Raw genomic sequence first — 18,716 nt, 5'->3', positions numbered from 1 at the left:
TCTTTAGCCATTTAAACAAAAAGGAAAGAAAAAGTGGTGCTTTACATTGAATAATTGAAATATTACTTGTTAACCTATGTGGGGTTTTATAATTGCTCATGACCCTAGAACAAGTCCTGGTTTAGGTCCTATATCCCAGGAAGTTGTGGATAGTTTTCCCTCTTCACTCTGAGACGTGATCACAATTGGGTAATGATTTGTATGGTTACTCTGTACATGACAGACTCATATTTTTTTTTTAATAAAGTACAAAACTCAATATCTATGTTATACATTTCACTTCTCTTGATGCCTAAATATAATTTCAAACTGATTTAAAAGTTTATATTTAAAATGCCCCTACATGCTTATAATCCCAGTATTTTGCAGGCTGAGACAGAAAAATCATAGGTTCTCAGTCAGCCTCAGCAACATAATGAGGCCTTCCATAACTTAATGAGACTTTGTTTCAAAAAAAAAGATAGGGCTGAGGGTATAGCTTAAAGGCAGAATACCTGTGGGTTCAATCCCCAGTGCCATAAAAAATAAAGTAAATGCAAATAAAATATGATCAAAAGAGTATACTGGTGGTTGCCATTTTCTTTTGAGCTACTTACAAGTATGTGTAATGAAGCCAGGTAGCAGCTCTGTATCCTCCTGATGACTCCAGAACAGCAGCTGAGACTGTGGCTCACTACATCTGGTACAAGACTGCAGAGGTTGCTTAATTTTCGCTGTACTTTCTGCTTTAAAATCTCTCCGATTCCATGTTTGATTATTTTTAGTGACATTTTCTCATTTCTTTATTCCTTTTTCCTCTCTCTCTCTCTCTCTCTCTCTCTCTCTCTCTCTCTCTCTCTCTCTCTCTCTCACTGGAGGAGCTTTCTACCTCTGGACTACACCTATAGTTTTATATTTTATTTGGAAATAGGGTCTCACTAAATTATTGAGAGTCTCACTAAGTTGCTGAGGCTGGCTTCAAACCTGCATGATTTATATAACATTAAAATAGTTTTATAATGCATTTAGTAATGGATTTCTTCCATCAATAGACAGGTCATTTGACTTTTTAATAATTGATTTTTGAAGATATTTCCTGAGCTTGTATTTGTCCACCCTTCCATTTTAGAAATTATACCACTCTATGGAATGTCAAGCTACATCACACGAGAAGACCAGTACAGCAAGCCTCCACACAAGAAACTGAAGGACCGCCAGATTGACCGCCAGAACCGCCTCAACAGCCCTCCTGCCTCCATCTACAAGAGCAGCTGCACAACTGTGTACAATGGCTATGGCAAGGGTCACAGTGGCGGCGGCAGCGGGGGCGGGCCGGGGATCAAGAAAGCAGAGCGGAGAGCGCGGAGCAGCCCAAAGGCAAATGATTCGGACTTGCAAGGTAATGCTCAGGTTCTTTGCTGTAAAAAGTGAATTAGCAAGACAGGGCCATCCTGATGGGACCATTTTTTATATAAGGACATTACTTATGGTGGTTTATTTTCTGCTAGGAATGACTTGGTAGACCAAGTCTACCAATGTGTTTCTTTCTAAGGACATACTATTGTATTTTTTTAATCTTATTTTTGCAATACTGGGGATTGAACCCAGGGCCTTGAGTAGGCTAGGCAAGCACTCTACCCCCACCCCTTTAATTTTTAAGACAGTGTCTCCCTAAGTTGCCCAGACTGGCTTTGAATTTATAGTCCTTCTGCCTCAGCTTCCTGAGTAGCTGGGATTACAGGCCTGTGCTATGTGCCCAGATGTTTGTTTTTAATTAATACTTTATGGCAGAATATAATGTCTTTATAACATGTTCCGTGTAGCTTCTACTTATCTCAGAATCATGTTTTTGAAAGTATTTCTACATTAATTCTATTGTTGACTCTAAATAGACAGAGGAAATCTAAAGCAAGGCAATTTAAAAAGATATTTGGTTAGTTTAAGTCTCAAAATAATTTCATCTATAGACCTATGGGTAATTCCTTGCACACTGTAGCATAGTCTGTCGCTGCACCACAGGAGTATGCTGCTCTTTAGTGTCTGATGCTTCCTGATGATGTAGTCATAGACAAGGATGAGAGGGAAAAACAGGCTCATCATATGCACATCTAGAGACCTCAGCTAAGAAAGCCTTGTGTATCTTTGTAGATTAATCATATGCATTACATCAAGGGATTCAGGAAGAAAGGTATATGTAATTTCAGTGAAAGTTTTAGGTGACATTTATAGGTAGCCTCTTCTGATGCCAGTTTGAGGAAAAAGACTTTTTATATAGGCTCATACAACACTAACTTGAAGCAAAGAAAGTGATGTTTTGATTAAGTACATGGGTTTACAGATATAAATGGTTAGACGATAGAAACAGCTAGGAAAAGGAATACAAATTAATTATGACACTTTATAGTCACTGATTTCTTATTGTACCTCATCCGGGTAGAAGCAGGGAATGTGTCTATGAATGAAGAAAATGGAAGCTGTGTATGCTTGCTTATCTAGGAAAGATGGGCTTTGACAGGGAGAGGGAAGTTGAATAAAGCCAAACCTTAGCATCAGTATTCCATATTATTTATAAAGAATGAATTGTAGCATAAGATAGAAGAATAGTAAAATATGATGAAATGTGAATGCATTAAATTCTTTTGGGGGGGGAGGAGGGACTGTGGATTGAACCCAGGAGTGTTCTACTGTGAGCTACACCCCAGCCCTTTTTTATTTTGAAACAGGGTCTCGCTAAATTGCCAAGGTTAGCTTTGAAACTACTATCATCCTTGGCATCCCAAGTACTGGGATTATAGGTGTATGCTCCCCACACTCAGCTTATTTTTACATGTTTATGAAGCTTTTTTTTTTTTTTGGTGGTGGTGCTGGGGTTCCTAGAAGCCCTTCTACCTCTGGGCTATACTCCTAGACCTTATATATATATTTTTGTGTGTGTGTGGTACTAGGGTTCCTGGAAGCCCTTCTATCTCTGGGCTATACTCCTAGACGATATATATATATATATATATATATATATATTTATATATATATAAATATATATATATATTTGTGTGTGTGTGTGTGTGTGTGTGTGTGTGTTACTGGGGTTCCTGGAAGCCCTTCTACCTCCGGGATACACTTTGACGGGCTACACTTCCAGACCTATTTTTTAACTTTTTTATGTGGAAACAGGGTCTCTTAAGCCAGCGAGGCTGGCTCCAAACCAGTGCAATCCTCCTGTCCCTGCCTCCCAAGCGCGGGGATTACAAGCGTGCACCATCACGCCCGGCATGACCTATTTTATATTTTTGAGACAGGGTCTCTTACTCCAGCGCGGCTGGCTTCAAACCTGCGCGATTCTCCTGTCTCTGCCTCCCAAGCGCGGGGATAACAAGCATGCGCCACCACGCCCGGCATGAAGCCTTAAGCTTGACATTTTGAATCATGTATGTAATGGGAAGGTAGTTTATTCCAAGTGTTCTATCTAATCCAATTAGGGGTACGTAAGAGAATTAAATGTACAAAATTAGGAATCTATTATCCTAAAGGGAATTTTTACCCAAAGAAAAGCAAAAAATTATGTTATGAGATTAAATATATAATAGAGGCAGATAAAATAAACTTAAGAATTAAGCGGCAAAAGATAATAAGGGAAGTAAATTAAGGTAAAGCAGGGTTAAAATAAAAGTTGATACAAAAATTAATGCAGTTATAAATTTATTTTGGCAAAAGCAAATATTTTTCTTATATGTATAGTTTTTGTTTTGTGTTTTTATTTTTATTTTTTACTTTTTTTTGTGGATCTGGGGATGGAACTCAGGGGCATTCACCTCTGAGCTACATCCCCAGCCCTATATTTTATTCTTTATTTTGAAACAGGGTCTCTTCTCACTGAGTTGCAAAGGGCCTCACTAAGTAGCTGAGGCTGTCTGTGAAACGTGATCCTCCTGTCTCAGCCTCCCAAATGCTGGGATAACAAGTGTGCGCCACCACGCCTGGCTTATATGTATAGTCATTTTATAACTTAAATACCTAAATGTGTCAGCTTCTCTGTATTTTAATATTTTCTGAGTTGTAAGAGAAGAACTAGGTTTGCACCAAAATCTACATTGAAATATATGCTAATACATAACTAGGTTCAGAAGCATTTCAGCATTTTACCTTATTGAGAGGAAAGAGCAATGTTTTGAGCACCTTGAGCCCTCCGCATTGTGTAGAAAGCATCATTTTGCTGGGCAGGGCTGAGCTCACATTGGTGGTGAGTCTCTGGAGTCTTGCGTTTCATGATGAAAAGTAGAAGCACCAGCTTAGTCTGAACTTTATTTCTTGCTCTTCTTCTCATCACACTGTTTACCTTCTCAAAGTGCTTGCTACTCTCTAGTGGTGTAACCACTAAACAAAGAGCCGGCCGGGTATGACGCCTGTGCACTCCAGCTCACTTCAGTACGGATCTGAGGGAGTTTATCATTTGTTGGGTAGAAAGGCAAAACAAAACAAACAAACAAAAAAGACCTGTTTACCCAAGAGAATAGAAAATTTATATTCACACAAAAACTTGTATGTGAATAAACATTAGCTCTATTGATAATTGCCAAAATGTAAAAGCCACCAAGATGTCCTTCAGAAGGTAAATGAATAAATGAAAATGTGATATATCCAGATAGTGGAATAATATTCAGTGCTAAAAAATAATGAGCCCCCTTTTAAAAAAAAATATAAAGACATGGAGGAAACCAAATTCACATTACTGAAAAGAACCAATGTGAAAAGGTTACGTTTTTGTATGACTCCATCTATATATACTCTGGGAAAGGCATAACTATGGAGGCAGGAAAAAGATCAGCAGTATCCAGGGCTGAGGAGAGGAGAAAGGACGATAGCCAGAAACTGTGGCCAGTACCGTCATTATATACCCCAGTTCATTGAATCTAGGAGACCAAGAGCAAGCCCTTGTGAACTGTGGACTTTGGGTGATACTAATGTGCCACTTTGAGCCCATCAGTTGTTACAAATGTCCCTTCTGATGGGGGTGTTGATAGATGGGGCACGTTGCACATAAGGAAGTGTACCTTTTACTGAATTTGCCATGAATCTAGAAATGCTCAGAAAATAAAACGCATTAAAATAATGAATACAACTGGGCATTGTGCTGCAAATCTGCAATCCCAATGATTGGGAAGCTGAGATCAGACAATCACATTTTTGAAGTTAGCCTCAGCAACTTAGACCCTGTTTTGGAATTTAAAAAAAAATACAAAAGGGCTAATGGCCAGGTGTGGTGGCACACACTTGTAATCCCCGTGCTTGGGAGGCAGAGACAGGAGGATCGCCAGGTTCAAAGCCAGCCGCGCTGGCTTAAGAGACCCTGTTTCCAAATAAAAATATAAAATAGGTCTGGGAGTGTAGCCCGGAGGTAGAAGGGTTTCCATCCCCAGTACCACAAAAAAAAAAAAAAAAAAAAAAAAAAGGCTAAGGGGTAGCTTGGAAGTAGAATCCCCTACTGGGATTCTACTGGGGTTCAATTTCTAGTAATAATAGTAACAACAACAAATAAATACTAGAGGAAATTGATGACAAATGAGATGAAGCCACAGTAAAGTTGTACATAAGATTACAGGAGAGTTGTTTATGTGGGCTATAGATCTGGGTTTGAACCTTCTGGTTGTCAAAGGGATGAGGGAAACATGAGGCAAACAGGAAACAGTGTCCCTTATATCGCTCATAATGTTTGATGCATTCCCACCTCAGAATGTGGTAGTTAGCTCAGAGAACCCCAGGAGGCTTCTTTTTGTTTTTGTGTAGATGTTAAGGATGGTCCCAGAAGGCATGATCCACAAGCTGCACACAGTTCAAGGTTGCAGCTTTACCTGTTTTACTTATCCTTCCTCCTAGTGCTATTGCTGGCACATAGTAGGTGCTTAGTACATTTGTGAAGCCAGTCCTGTGGTCTGAACTGCTTTGTTTTCCAGAGCAGGCTCCTCTTCTTCCTTCTCCTCCTTTTTTTTTTTTTTTTGGTGGTACTATGAATTGAACCCAGGGGCGTTCTATCTCTGAGCTATACCTCCAGCCTTATTTTTAAGTCTTTATTTTAAAACAGGATCACACTAAGTTACAGAGGGCCTTAAAAATCTTCAAAAAAAACTGAACGGTTGCATTAGGGTTAGAGATTTTCAAAATCTTATCAATAAGCATTCTCTTCTTTCAAACCATTTATGGAGATATACAGTGAAATACAACACCCCTACCACCAACACGACACATGTGCATACAAATAAACACACTCTGAAAACAGATTCAGAAAACCTTTGGCTTGAGCACGGGACCATGGGCCTTTGTTTCCATCCACAAGGCTTTCCCTGGGACCCAGCCCTAAACCAGCAGCATCAGGACCACCTAGGGCTAGTGAGACATGCTCTTAAATGGCCTCCCAGAACCACAGTCCTGTGGAGCTGGGGCTGGTGGACTGTGCCTCTTCCGGTGCTCTGGGTTGTGTTGGCACAGATGCATTTGGGAAATTGTGACTTTGAGTACCAAGCAATTTTTAACCAAGATTTTAAATGGCAGGGGCGGGGGATTCGGGAGGCATTTAGTGAAGACACTTCATCTATGCCAAAGCATGTTTCCTGTAGTGTCTTTGTCATAAAAAGCATTGGCTGGTGGTAGAGAGTTCTCTTTGTGTTGACAACATAGAAATAGCCCCTTATATGAAGGCTTCTAGAACTCAGAGAGTCATATGGGATAACATTGGGACAAAATGGTAAGAATTCCAAATATAGAAGAAAATGAACATACAATATACTTGGCATTTGACCTTTGCAATGGCTAACAGTCCAGAGACTCACTTACACTTAGATTCAGCCATACAGAGTCATTGTTGCTGACTGTGACACTGAAAGCCTGGACGGGGACATTATTCTTGCGCCTTTTACCTTTCAAAGATGACAGATTGCCTTCTGACCCCAGAAATTGTCCTTACTACCAGATTTTTATATTTTAATGATTTCTCAGGTGGTCCTCCTTGACTTTTTTCTCTTCCTGAGTTTTGCAATTACTGTTCAGAAATCAGAATCAAATAGCAGTATCAATTTACCCAAATTAGCATGAAAGTTTATTCATGATAATTATTTATTATAAGGATTACTATGCTAGTAAGTTTTGGGATGCTGTTTTTCCTCCATAGGTATGGAATTCAAAACACCTGGGCCCTTGTAGTCTGACTTTTGCTGGATGGTCTGGGCTCTGGGCGGGCGGCATGTCCACCTGTGCAGGGTGCCAGTGGCTTCCTGTGTTGGGAATGTTTTGCCTGATGTTAATAAAGTCTGGAATGTTGGGAGTCAAAGCAGGTTTTCCTTTGGAATCTCTCTTGGTCTTGGCTCTCTGAAGAGATAATATGGTGCTTTTGTTTCAAGTAGGGTGTTCACTGAGGTTTCGCAGTTCATCAGCAGCTGATTTCTTCTTCTTGCATGCTTACCTATCTCTTGGGCACTTCCCTTCTTAGGCATGCCTGGATGGCTGTGTGGTAAACTGGAGACCAGGCCCCTGCGTGTGCACAGGCTGAGTTCTCTTCCCGTGGGAATGTGTGTTGCCCTCACTGCATTTGAAATCATAGCTTATAGATGGAGTTCCAATATATTATTGCTTCATGTGTTAGTCTGTAATGGGTGATAAGTCCTGTGTGTTTTTAAACTGTTGTAGCTGTCAGGGGTTCCTGAGCATGGCAGAAATACCAAGAAACCACACACAAAAAATTGTCTAAAAGTAAATTCAGTCAGGGGAACTCACTTATTTTGCTGACAAGTGCAGTCTGAAAAGTGAAAATAGTCTAAAAAGGCCCAAGTGACTTTTATTTTCTAAGAGGGCAAGGATCCCTAGGTCAGAACACAAGAGACATTTGTCTTGGCAGGAAACTGGGTGGTTAACACCATGGCTTCCATTTCAAGGGGGGCTTGCCATCATGGAGGGCTCTGCGTAGCACTGGTGGGGCCGAGCTGACTTCACAGTATTTGCAAGCTATGTGTGGGGCTTAAAAGAAGATTGTTTTATGTCATAAGAAGTATGCTTCTCATTAACATGTGCTTTCTGACTTGGGCATTATCCTCTGAGGCCCAAGAAAGAAGAAACTATGAACAACTATTTTTCATCAAACTATGAATTGTTTTCATCATAATTTCATCAAACTATGAATAACTGTTTTTCTCTAAGACCACAGTATGTCAATTTCCCCCCTCAATGGGGTGTGTTAATTTCACTGTGCTAAGGCAAATTTGGCAGTTTTGCCAAGAGGAAACTTTGGTGGCCCAGTGCGGAGTTCATCTTTATCAAGTCATGTGTCTTCTCCTATCTTTCTGCCTTCTGTTCTTTTCTCTGGTATTTTTGTTGCAATCTGGAATGTTTTAAGATATTAACTGCATGATTCTTTCTCAGGCAAGATGAGATATTTCTGTTATGTCATTTCAAGAAGTCTCAACCCACAGAGCACACTTGAAGGCTTGCAGTTTTTACTTAAATATAAAAAGACTGACAACATGCAAAAAGGAAAAAGAAAGAACAAAAGAAAGAAATCTTTCTTGTTTTCTTTTGAAATTAATGTTCATCATAAGTTTGAGGGTAGAATTTTGATTAGTTTCTACTGTATGTAATACTTAACACTGTAAACCCATATTATTTTCTCTGCCTTTTTGCTTTCTGGGGAACTGATCAGAACAGCATTTAGATGACATAAGAACCCATGTTGGTAAAATTCATGTCATCCCAAAGAGCCCTTTAAACAGCAGGTATAAGTGATGATTTGGTGTGTTTCTGGTATATATGCGACCTTCAGGCTTACTGAATTGAAACTTTTTTGTGTTAATTTCTCATTTGGCTAAGTTAAATTCTGAGTTTAACTGGGCTAGAGGTCATCCTAGCAAACATGCCACAGTTAGAAGCAAGATAGCTGTCAACAACTTAGTTAGACCCTGTTTCAAAAAAAAAAAAAAAAGGAAAAAAAAAGAAAAAATAGTAACTGGGCATAGTGGCATATGCTTGTAATTCTAGTACATCAGAGGCTAAGACAGGAGGATCACAGGTTCAAATCCATCCTTGACATTTTAGCGAGGCTCACAGCAACCTATTGAGACCCTGTTTCTAAATAAGAAATAAAATCAGGCTAAGGTGTAGCTTAGAGGTAGAATGCCTCTGAGTTCAATCCTCAGTACCAAAAATTTAAAAAAAGTTAAAAGTTAAAAAAAAAAATAGCATGCTTGTAATTCCAGCATTAGAGAGGAAGAGACCTGAGAATTGTGGTTCGCGGACAGCCTCAGCTACTTAGAGAGGCCCATCACAACTCAGACCCTGTTTCAAAAATAAATAAATAAATAAATAAATAAATAAATAAATAAAACAAAACACTAAAAAAGGGGGGGCTGGGGTGTAGCTCAGTGGTACAATGCCCATGAGTTCCATCCCTGGTACCTCAAAAAATAAGTAAATAAATAAAATAAAATAGGGTTGGGACTGTAGCTCAAAGTAGAATGCTTCTGGGTTCAGTCCCCAACACCACACACAAAAAATATAACATTGGTAGAAAATATTCAAGTCTTATTTCTAAACTTACTAGGGGAAAACAGTTCAAACTTGGTTGTAGACAGTTTTCAGTTTGAAAGCTTTATGTTCATTTCACTGAAGCCTTTCAGATCTGTGAAGTACTGTTGTTCATAGACTTTAACTTCTGAGTGTAGTGATCTCCATCCCCTTTAGAACATCACACCAAGGACCAAGCTGTTTCTTTTAAGTTAAAGTTACCATGGCCTTAGTTATTTCACAGAGGAGATCATTTGGGTAGTAATCATCATCTGGGCAGTAATGATAAATGCACTGAAGAATCAGTAGGACCTCTTCCCAGTCTGCCTGTTTTTTCAGGGCATACATGCCTCGCTTCTGTATCATTTCTTTTAAACAGTTCCAGGGCCAGGTACTTAAGAGTTCTGTGATCATGCTTCCCATATTTGCAAAGAGAGATACACTTTATACTTCAGAATTTAGAACTGAATAAATCTGTGGTCTGTTCTGTACCAGAAATCTGGATTCTAATTCATCTCTTTTTCTTCAATTTTATGTTCAAACCTTATGTTTAAATTCTGTGAATTTCTTCCCTTTCCTTGCACCACCTGGTATACTTAGCTTCTAAGATTTTCCATATTTATTATCTCTAATACTATGAATAGACTTTTATTGATTCATTAATTTGATTGCTCATTTACTAGGAAATATATATATATTTATATATATATTTATATATATATTTATATATATATAAATATATATATATATATTTGCTTTGAATTTGAAGTAAGCAAGGAAATAGAGAAATGATAATGTTTAGTACTAAATTTTTATCATGGCTGCCCCCACACTTTTTTTTTTTTTGGTTGTACTGGGGTTCCTGGAAGCCCTTCTACCTCTGGGCTACACTCCCAGACCTATTTTATATTTTTTTGATTTGGAAACAGGGTCTCTTAAGCCAGAGCGGCTGGCTTCGAACCTGCGCGATCCTCCTGTCTCCGCCTCCCAAGCGCAGGGATTACAAGCATGCGCCACCACTTCTGGCACCCCCTCACTTTTAAAGAAGAAAGCTTCATGGATTGTTCTCATTTTAAGACCATGTCATAGCTCATCCAGTGCATCGGAGGAAAAGGGCAATACTTAAGAAAAACTGGTGGGCCAGGCGTGGTGGCACACGCTTGTAATCCCCGCGCTTGGGAGGCAGAGACAGAATGATCGCGCAGGTTCTGAGCCAGCCTCGCTGGTTTAAGAGACCCTGTTTCCAAATAAAAAAATATAAAAAGGTCTGGTAGTGTAGCCCGGAGGTAGAAGGGCTTCCAGGAACACCCCCCCCCCCCCAACAGTACCACCAAAAAAAAAAAAAAAAAAAAAAGATAAACTGGTGGACCTTCCTTAAGAGGGCACATGATCTACTTGCTACATGGTCTTTGTCTCTTATTTTTACTTCCTTTCTGCTCATTCCTTTTGTCTATTTTCATCTTTAGTAATTTTCTCAGTATAAACAACCCTAGATAAGAGAATAAGGATCAATGTATTCAAATAGTTGATATTAATAGCTCTGGCAAAGATTTGGTATGAGAAGAACCTGAAACTTAAAACAATGCTCAAAAATTATCCCTAGGACTTATTTGTAATATTTGCTGTTAAAAATAGTTGAATATGCTGGGCGTGGTGGTGCATGCTTGTAATCCCCACGCTTGGGAGGCAGAGACAGGAAGATCGAGCAGGTTCGAAGCTAGCCTCGCTGGCTTAAGAGACCCTGTTTCCTACACACACACACACACACACACACACACACACACACACACACATATATAATAAGTCTGGGAGTGTAGCCCAGAGGTAGAAGGGTTTCCAGGAACCCCAGTACCACCAAAAAAAAAAAAAAAGTAGTTGAATATTAGAAACTTTATATTATTTAGTATTATAGACCTTTGATATGATTGATAATTAGCAGATATCTCTAATACAGTATATCTCTGTTCTGTTTCTCACCTGTTTTTATGCTAGAACTATTTTTTTTTTGGCCTATTTTAAGTGTAAAAAAAAAAAAAAAACCTAAAGGGCTTAGGGAGAGAAAATAGTGAGCCCCAAGGAACTCAGGTGATGTCTTCACTGATAGGATAGTTTTTGTACACAGAATATGAAGTCTTATTTTGAGGCAACAGTGGGTCAATAACCTGTTAAAGGCAATATTGGATGTTATAAAGATACCAAGGAATACAGTGGAATAAGATCACTTTGTCCCAGATGTTTACTTGAAGTGATGGCTAGAACCCTGTTGATTAATATCAGTGGATGAGACACCCATATAGAAAATAAACCATTTGTAGACAAGTGTTGATAACAGGTGACAGTGCTGTTCATTAATACTATGTTTAGGTAGTGATTTTGTTCCTGGGAAATTGCTTTTATTCAAGAGGAATTGGAGGTATCTGAAAGCGATGTTTTATGGGGTTTTTTGTATATAATTTCTCAGATTTATTTAGTTTTATAATTCTTTAGAGAATATATTCAGGCCTGAATTTATGGACACTGCATAGTTTATGCTACCAAAAGGACATTCTATCATTACGTGTACTGGAAAGCACAGCGTCTGTTCCCTTAGCATCTTTGAATGATTTTAATCCACATGATTCAAATTGTTGGAAATATAAAGAAGATGGGCACTGTTTTCTATGATTAGGAAACTACACTTGAGCAGGAATAAATGTCAGTGTTCTCAATTATTTTGTGGATAATACTGGGTCGTGATGTGCCTTTTGTCAGACCCTAAAACTCCAGAACAAATCTCAGTCTGTGCCAGTAGGTGGATGAGTTAAGAATGAATGCACAGCCCTGGTACACAGGAGCTCATTTTTTCAATTGGGCCATTTTTCTTTACTTTCTTTCTCTGACTTTGTAATGACTACTATCCAGAGTAGAGCATAGTTTTTTGAGACTAGCAAATTACTATAAAACTGTGACTTAAAACAATAAGAAATGGCCAGTTGTGGTATTGCACGCTTGTAATCCCAGTACTTAGGAGGCTGAGACAGGAGGATCGCACAGGTTCAAAGCCAGCCTCAGTTACTTTTTGAGGCTCTCAGCAACCTTGTGAGACCCTATTTCCAAATAAAATATAATAAAAAGAAATGGGTCTGGAAGTGTAGCCTGGTGGTAGAAAGCTCCTGGGTTCTACTCCTAGTACCACAAAAAATGAAAAAAAAATAAATAAAAATCTATTCTCTCATGTTAGAGTTGTAAAACACAGTTCCAGAGGCCAGGAGTCCAAGATGAGTGCCACTGGGTAGAAGTCCAGGAGCTGGCAGGGCCACGCTCCTTTCAGAGGTTCTAGGGAAGAATCCAGTCCTTACCGCTTCCATCCTTGGGCGAATTCTGGAGCCTTGTCAATCCAGTCTTCAAGACTAGCACCTTCAAATTTCCTTCTGCTCAGTCTTCACTTAGCTTTCACCCCTATGCGTGTCAAATCTACTTCTGCTTCTTCCTTATTGGAATACATAGCTGAGCGTGGTGGGACAAGTTTAGAATCCCAGTACTGGGGAGGCTGAGACAGGAGGATTGCAGGTTCTAAGTATGGTAACCGAGTGAGACCGTTTTAGAAATATTAAGTAAAATGAGCTGAGGGTATAGCTCAGAGGTAGAATCCCTCTGGTTTCAATCCCCAGTATCACTAAAAAAGAAAGAGAAAAAGAAAACATCACATTTTATTTAGTACCCACCTGAATATTTAGGATAATTTTCTTATCTCAAAACCCCAACTGTAACTTTACCATGTAAGATAACATCCATAAGTTACAGATTTGGCCGTGCGGGTGTGCTTTCAGGAGCCTAAATTGGAAAAACAGAAGATTCTTAACTACCTATGAGATAGTATTTGATGTTTATTATTTCCTCTTTCAGAATTCTGTAATTCTTTTGAACTTAGGAAACACACACATACACAGGGACACCTGCCCTGCAGTTAAGCATATATAATTTTATAATTTAAACATTAGCAAGTGAATGAATGATCAAATCAGTCAGTACTCTGCCTCTGCTGTGAGTTTCAAAAAATTACAGACTTACAAAACAAGAGGTTGATGAGAGTAATGTAGGCAGAATGCAAGGCCAGCTGGCTTGCATGAAGTGAGAAGAAGGAATGTCTTGAAGGAAAACAAGGTTGAGGCTGACACAGGAACGAGGCTGGATTATACACATCAGTCAGGTCATTCGTGACTAAAGAGCAGATGCAAACACAGAGCCTGCCTGTGATAGAAAATAGAGAAGTCAGGGTTAAGCCCAAGCTATGTGGCCAGTCTCCCTGTGCCCAGCTTCCAGCCAAGCTAGTGTGTTGTGGAATTAACTCTTGAGGTATTGGCAGAGGGCCTTAGCAAAGGGAGGAAGGATGGAGGGGATAACATCGTGTTACCCCTCTGGAATCGTCTTTTCGAATTTTACTTTTGATGAGTTTAGGGCTCTGTCTAAGCCATTTAGCTCTGCCCCACTCATGAGCCTTTAGGTTTAGTTACTTATGTGTTTTTTCCATAGAGTATCAATCACTCACAGCATATACTATGCCCTGCCAGTTCCTTTTGGAAACAATTTAAATGAGGAAAATAAGGGATTTTGGGAAAATTATTTAAGTATGTCTGGTAAATTGCTTTACTATTTGAGAACAGTTTGGGAGACTGAAATACATTTTCCATTTAGTAGAATTTGGTGTGTGTGTGTGTGTGTGTGTGTGTGTGTGTGTGTGTGTGTGTGTGCGCGCGCGCGCATGCAGGTGCACATGCACGAAAATATGTTGAAATCCTAAGTGTAGATAATGTGAGTTACTGTGTTTGTTAACCTTCACTGTAGCGCATCCTCATCAGCAACACTAGACTCAAAGGCGCCTCTAGGCTGCAGTGAAGCATGCAGCTTCACAGCTTTCTCCCCGCTCTGGTTTCTTTAGGTGTGGGGCAAGTATTAGAGACCCTTGGTTTTTCCTAAGACATTTTATTAAATGCATCTTCTCAATCACTTGAGTTGCAACCCTTCTTAGATATTAACACTGTATATGAAAACTTAGGTCTAGAAGAATCACATCAATTATTTTGAAACAAGCTTTCTTATATCTGAAAAGTTTCATAGAGACTTCATTTGAGCCTCTTGTATTACCGTGATGTTCGTTTTATAATTGTGTGTGTGTGTGTGATATGTGCATGTGAACACTTTCATAATGCTTAGACATGTAAAGATAGCATCCATATTCCTCAGCTAGTCGCCCATCTTAATTTTGAGAAGGACCCAGGCGTCCTTGCAGTTCTTGGATATGGCAGGGCCATCCTGTTCTGTGACTTTGCTGGGAGAGTCCTCTTGTTTCTGTGGCATCACGCTCCGCATCCTTCCCAGTGTAGCCCAGGTGCCTCAGGGTCAGAGGAGCCGCCTTGGACTCCATCCACGTCATTCTCCTTAACATTTAACTTCCGTTCTGTGTTCCTTCCTTAGCAGACCTCATTGTATTAGTTTGCACATATGCATGTTGCCTACATTCCCGTTCAATGTATTTGAAACAGATTTGAGTTGACAGAAGTTCAAGCTCAGAGCTTACCCAAGGGGACTTCCAAACATCTTTTATAGATAATACAAATTGCTAAATTTGTATTTTATTTAAAATTTTTCATTTTATAAGGCTTGGGTTCAAAACAGAATTTTCATTGTAATTGGAAGGCGTTACCAGATAGTTTAATATGCATGCTTCTATCTGGAATGGGGCAGCATGTAGCACAGTCTGTACAAAGTGCTTTATTTGATGAATGAAATGCCCGGTAATAATTCAATGCTAAGCCTATTTCAGCCCCATAGATGAAGGCCTTTCCTATAAATGAAGTGTTTTTGGTTTCCTTCATTCCAAATAAATATAGTAAACTGTCATCACTGTTCTCATCCCCCTTGTTGTTGGTAGAAATGAACCTTTTGGTGGCTGCAGTTACTTTTGGCAGTATAGAATTATTTATACCATCATTAGCTTTACCCTTAGGTAGAATCTGGGTTTTGTGTTTTCTTGATTGTAATTTTCATTATGTTTCATGTAAATAATAATTAAAAGTTCACTCAGATGTTCTTGACTGCATAACAACACTCTTATTTCAGAATATTAAAACAAGATCTTCCTATAGAAACTGATTCAACCTTTTTCTAAAAACCATTGATTTCTTCCTTAATTTGGGGATGTTTTCAAATGCCATCTCTTAGTAGTTTTGATTCTGTTAATACGTCTGTAAAAATATTTTTTAACAATGGTGTAGTCATACTCAGTACCTTGTGTATTCAGATTGGTTTTATGCACTCTTATTCTGCTGGAAAATGAGATGAAAAGATTCTTTTCTAATGTTAGAAAACGTGGAACTTGACATTTTGGCCACTTTGTGCTAGTACTAGAGACTGTTTGCCTACTGTCCCCAATTGGTCTGCCAGCTAGGGCAGCTCAACTGGTCACTCTGCCCTGATGAAGGAATTCATAAGGAAACTTGAAGTCTATGCCAGAAAAACAAATGGAGAGCCGTTCATCACCTTGCAGATGTTAACATTGCAAGACAGAACAACAGGTTCTACTTTGAAAACTATTAATGGAGGCACCATCTGTACTTGAAAGCATTCTCTACCACATAGGAAGTATGCGGGATTCCTGGAAACCCTTCTACCTCCGAGCTACACTCCCAGACCTATTTTATATTTTTATTTGGAAACAGGGTCTCTTAAACCAGCAATGCTGGCTTCGAACCTGCGCGATCCTCCTGTCTCCGCCTCCCAAGCGCTGGGATTACAAGCGTGTGCAACCACGCCTGGCCTATGCTGGGATTTTGAAACAAGGACGGACACTGATCTTGGTTCAGAGCCTTGTAATAATGCACTTTAGAAGAGGAAACCTTTGTGGTGTGTAGCTTAGAATATAAGCTTGTTTCTGATAGAAGACATCTGAATAGGGAGCAAACCCTCACAGTAACTTACATATCGTCATCTGGGTCTGGATCATCACTGGGCTGAAGCAATTGTGGCTTAAAAAAATAACCCCAGCAGTCTAAACTGAAAACATAGGAGATACTGTAAACCTGTGTTGGCCTGGAGAGCAGGTTGTCATCAAGCTCATGAGTCAGAAAGCAATCCTTCTCTTAATTCTGTGCGGTAACCACAGGAGGGTGGAGGATGCTAAGGTAATTTGGAGCTTATTAGTAATGAAACAGTGCCCTGAGTCTTGCTTTGCAATGTTGACCAGTTTTGAATATTTTCTTTAGTAGGTCATCTTTCCTGGTCCTGAATTGGGCCTTTCTAGCCCAGCTAGGAACTGCCCCAAGTGCCTTTAGGAAGAAGTAGCTGAGCTTTGTGACAGGGAGTAGCTGAGGAACAGTTACAGCCCTGAGACCCAGGATGTGGCGGAGGTGATGCACTGAACTGGATAGATACAGACTCATTCTAGACACAATGAGATATCATCTTTTATTTTTGTATTTACTATTTACTTGTGTTTGAGGGAATTTTTATTTTCACATTTCAGGATAATGTTCTATATGTGAGCCTTTGTGCTTTGCTAGAGAGCACAGAACCCTAGAAACTCAATGGGATCATCTTGGAACCTCCTTAATTTCTTCCTTTCCATTGTCAGTCTCTTGTCTCATTTTCTTCCACTGCTCTGAAAGTTAACACCTGTTGGTGAAATCAGCTTTATGCTCATCTCATTGGAGGCTGGTGTCTAAAAATCAATCCTGGCAACCAGTGTAAAGTGGAATTTGGAAGAGGTCTCGATTCTCATGGACTTGTGCAAGCTGAAGTTAGTAAAGAGGATTCGGGACCACAGCTGGTGAGCAGATGGAGTGCCTATGATTTCACAATCTTAGGTGGCCACAAACCCAACTCTGCACAAAATCCCTTTGCTTTTTTCCAGTTTATTTCATTTTATCTTTCTGGATATATGTGATCCTTTAATTGTTGGAAATGATGAACTTTAGAAGTCCCCTTTCTTTAGATCATGCAGTTTCTTACTCAGAATTACAACTTAATAGCCAAATATTTTAGTAGAGGCATTTTAAGTAGGCAGAAGAGAACAAGACATTTCATTAAAGATGTAGAAATGTATTTTAAGTTCGACAATGAAGAATAATTCACAGTGGTTGCAACTGGACAGTTCAGTTATTTGTTGCCTGAGAAATGTCTGATTCAGACCAGGCATGGTGACACACACTTACAGTCTCGGTACCTGGGAGGCTGTATCAGGAGGGTAGCAGGTTCGAGCCAGCCTCATCAACTAAGCAAAGCCTTCAGCAATGTAAGTGAGACTTGTTTGAAAATGATGATGATGATGATGATGATGATAAGGCCAGGTGTGTAGCTTGGATGTGGAGCGCCCTTTGTTCAATTCCTAGTATTATAAAAGACTGGTGGAAGGTGGGTTTTTGTGTGTGTGTGTGTGTGTGTGTGTGTGTGTGTGTGTGTGTGTGTGGTACTGGAAACCCTTCTACCCTCTGGGCTGCACTCCCAGACCTATTTTTTTATATTTTTATTTGGAAACAGGGTCTCTTAAGCCAGCGAGGCTGGCTTTAAACTTGTGATCCTCCTGTCTCTGTCCCCCAGGCATGGGGATTACAAGCGTGCGCCACCATGCCCGGCTAAGCTTTGTTTTTGAAATAATTATTGCATGATACTTATTGTTTTAGCCTCAAAACATCCTGAATGCTTATATTTCTATATGGAGGGAGGAGAATACTGTGTTCCCAATACCTTGGCACAAAATGGTCTATAGAATTATCCTAAGAAACTTGTTTTTCGAGGAGGCCAGTTTGTGAAGTGAATTCCAGTAGATTCATATTGGACTTCTAAATTGATCTTCTATAATTTAGTGAGATATGGAAACAGGGTCTTGCTAAGTTGCCGAGGCTGGCCTCAAACTTGCGATCCTCCTGTCTCAGCCTCCCAAGTTACCAGGATTATAGGAATGTGTCACCATGTCTGATTCAGACTGGGTAGTTCTAACAAAAGAAATTCATTTCCTCATAGCTCTGGAGGCTAGAAGTCTGAGATCAAAACATTAGCAGGACTCTGAGGGAGGTACCTTTCCTTCTGTTTCACTTACTGATGACAGTGTGAACCCTTTGAGTTCACACTGTGTCCCTCTGAATTCACTCGGTTCCCTCTGTGAGTTCACCCTGTTTTCTCCCTGTGAGTTCACACTGTGTTCCCTCTGTGAGTTCACACTG

The 18,716-nt window shown here is 39.6% G+C and overlaps 1 protein-coding gene across 1 annotated transcript in view; it reads left to right on the top strand.

Annotated features, from left to right (window-relative positions):
• The window catches only part of FNDC3B (fibronectin type III domain containing 3B), a gene marked incomplete at both ends in the record, with an annotated part of 288,711 nt that overhangs the window by 144,834 nt on the left and 125,161 nt on the right, over nucleotides 1-18,716 (top strand). The window contains one exon of the mRNA XM_080696168.1: nucleotides 1,109-1,378. Coding sequence (XP_080552294.1) covers nucleotides 1,109-1,378 — 270 coding nt within the window. The remainder of the gene's footprint in view (nucleotides 1-1,108; nucleotides 1,379-18,716) is intronic.

This window comes from Muscardinus avellanarius, assembly GCF_963383645.1.
Source record: "Muscardinus avellanarius genome assembly, chromosome: 5".
Classification (NCBI taxonomy): domain Eukaryota; kingdom Metazoa; phylum Chordata; class Mammalia; order Rodentia; family Gliridae; genus Muscardinus; species Muscardinus avellanarius.
The sequence above is the reverse complement of the archived record's forward strand: the minus strand, read 5'-3'. Positions and strand labels throughout refer to the sequence as shown.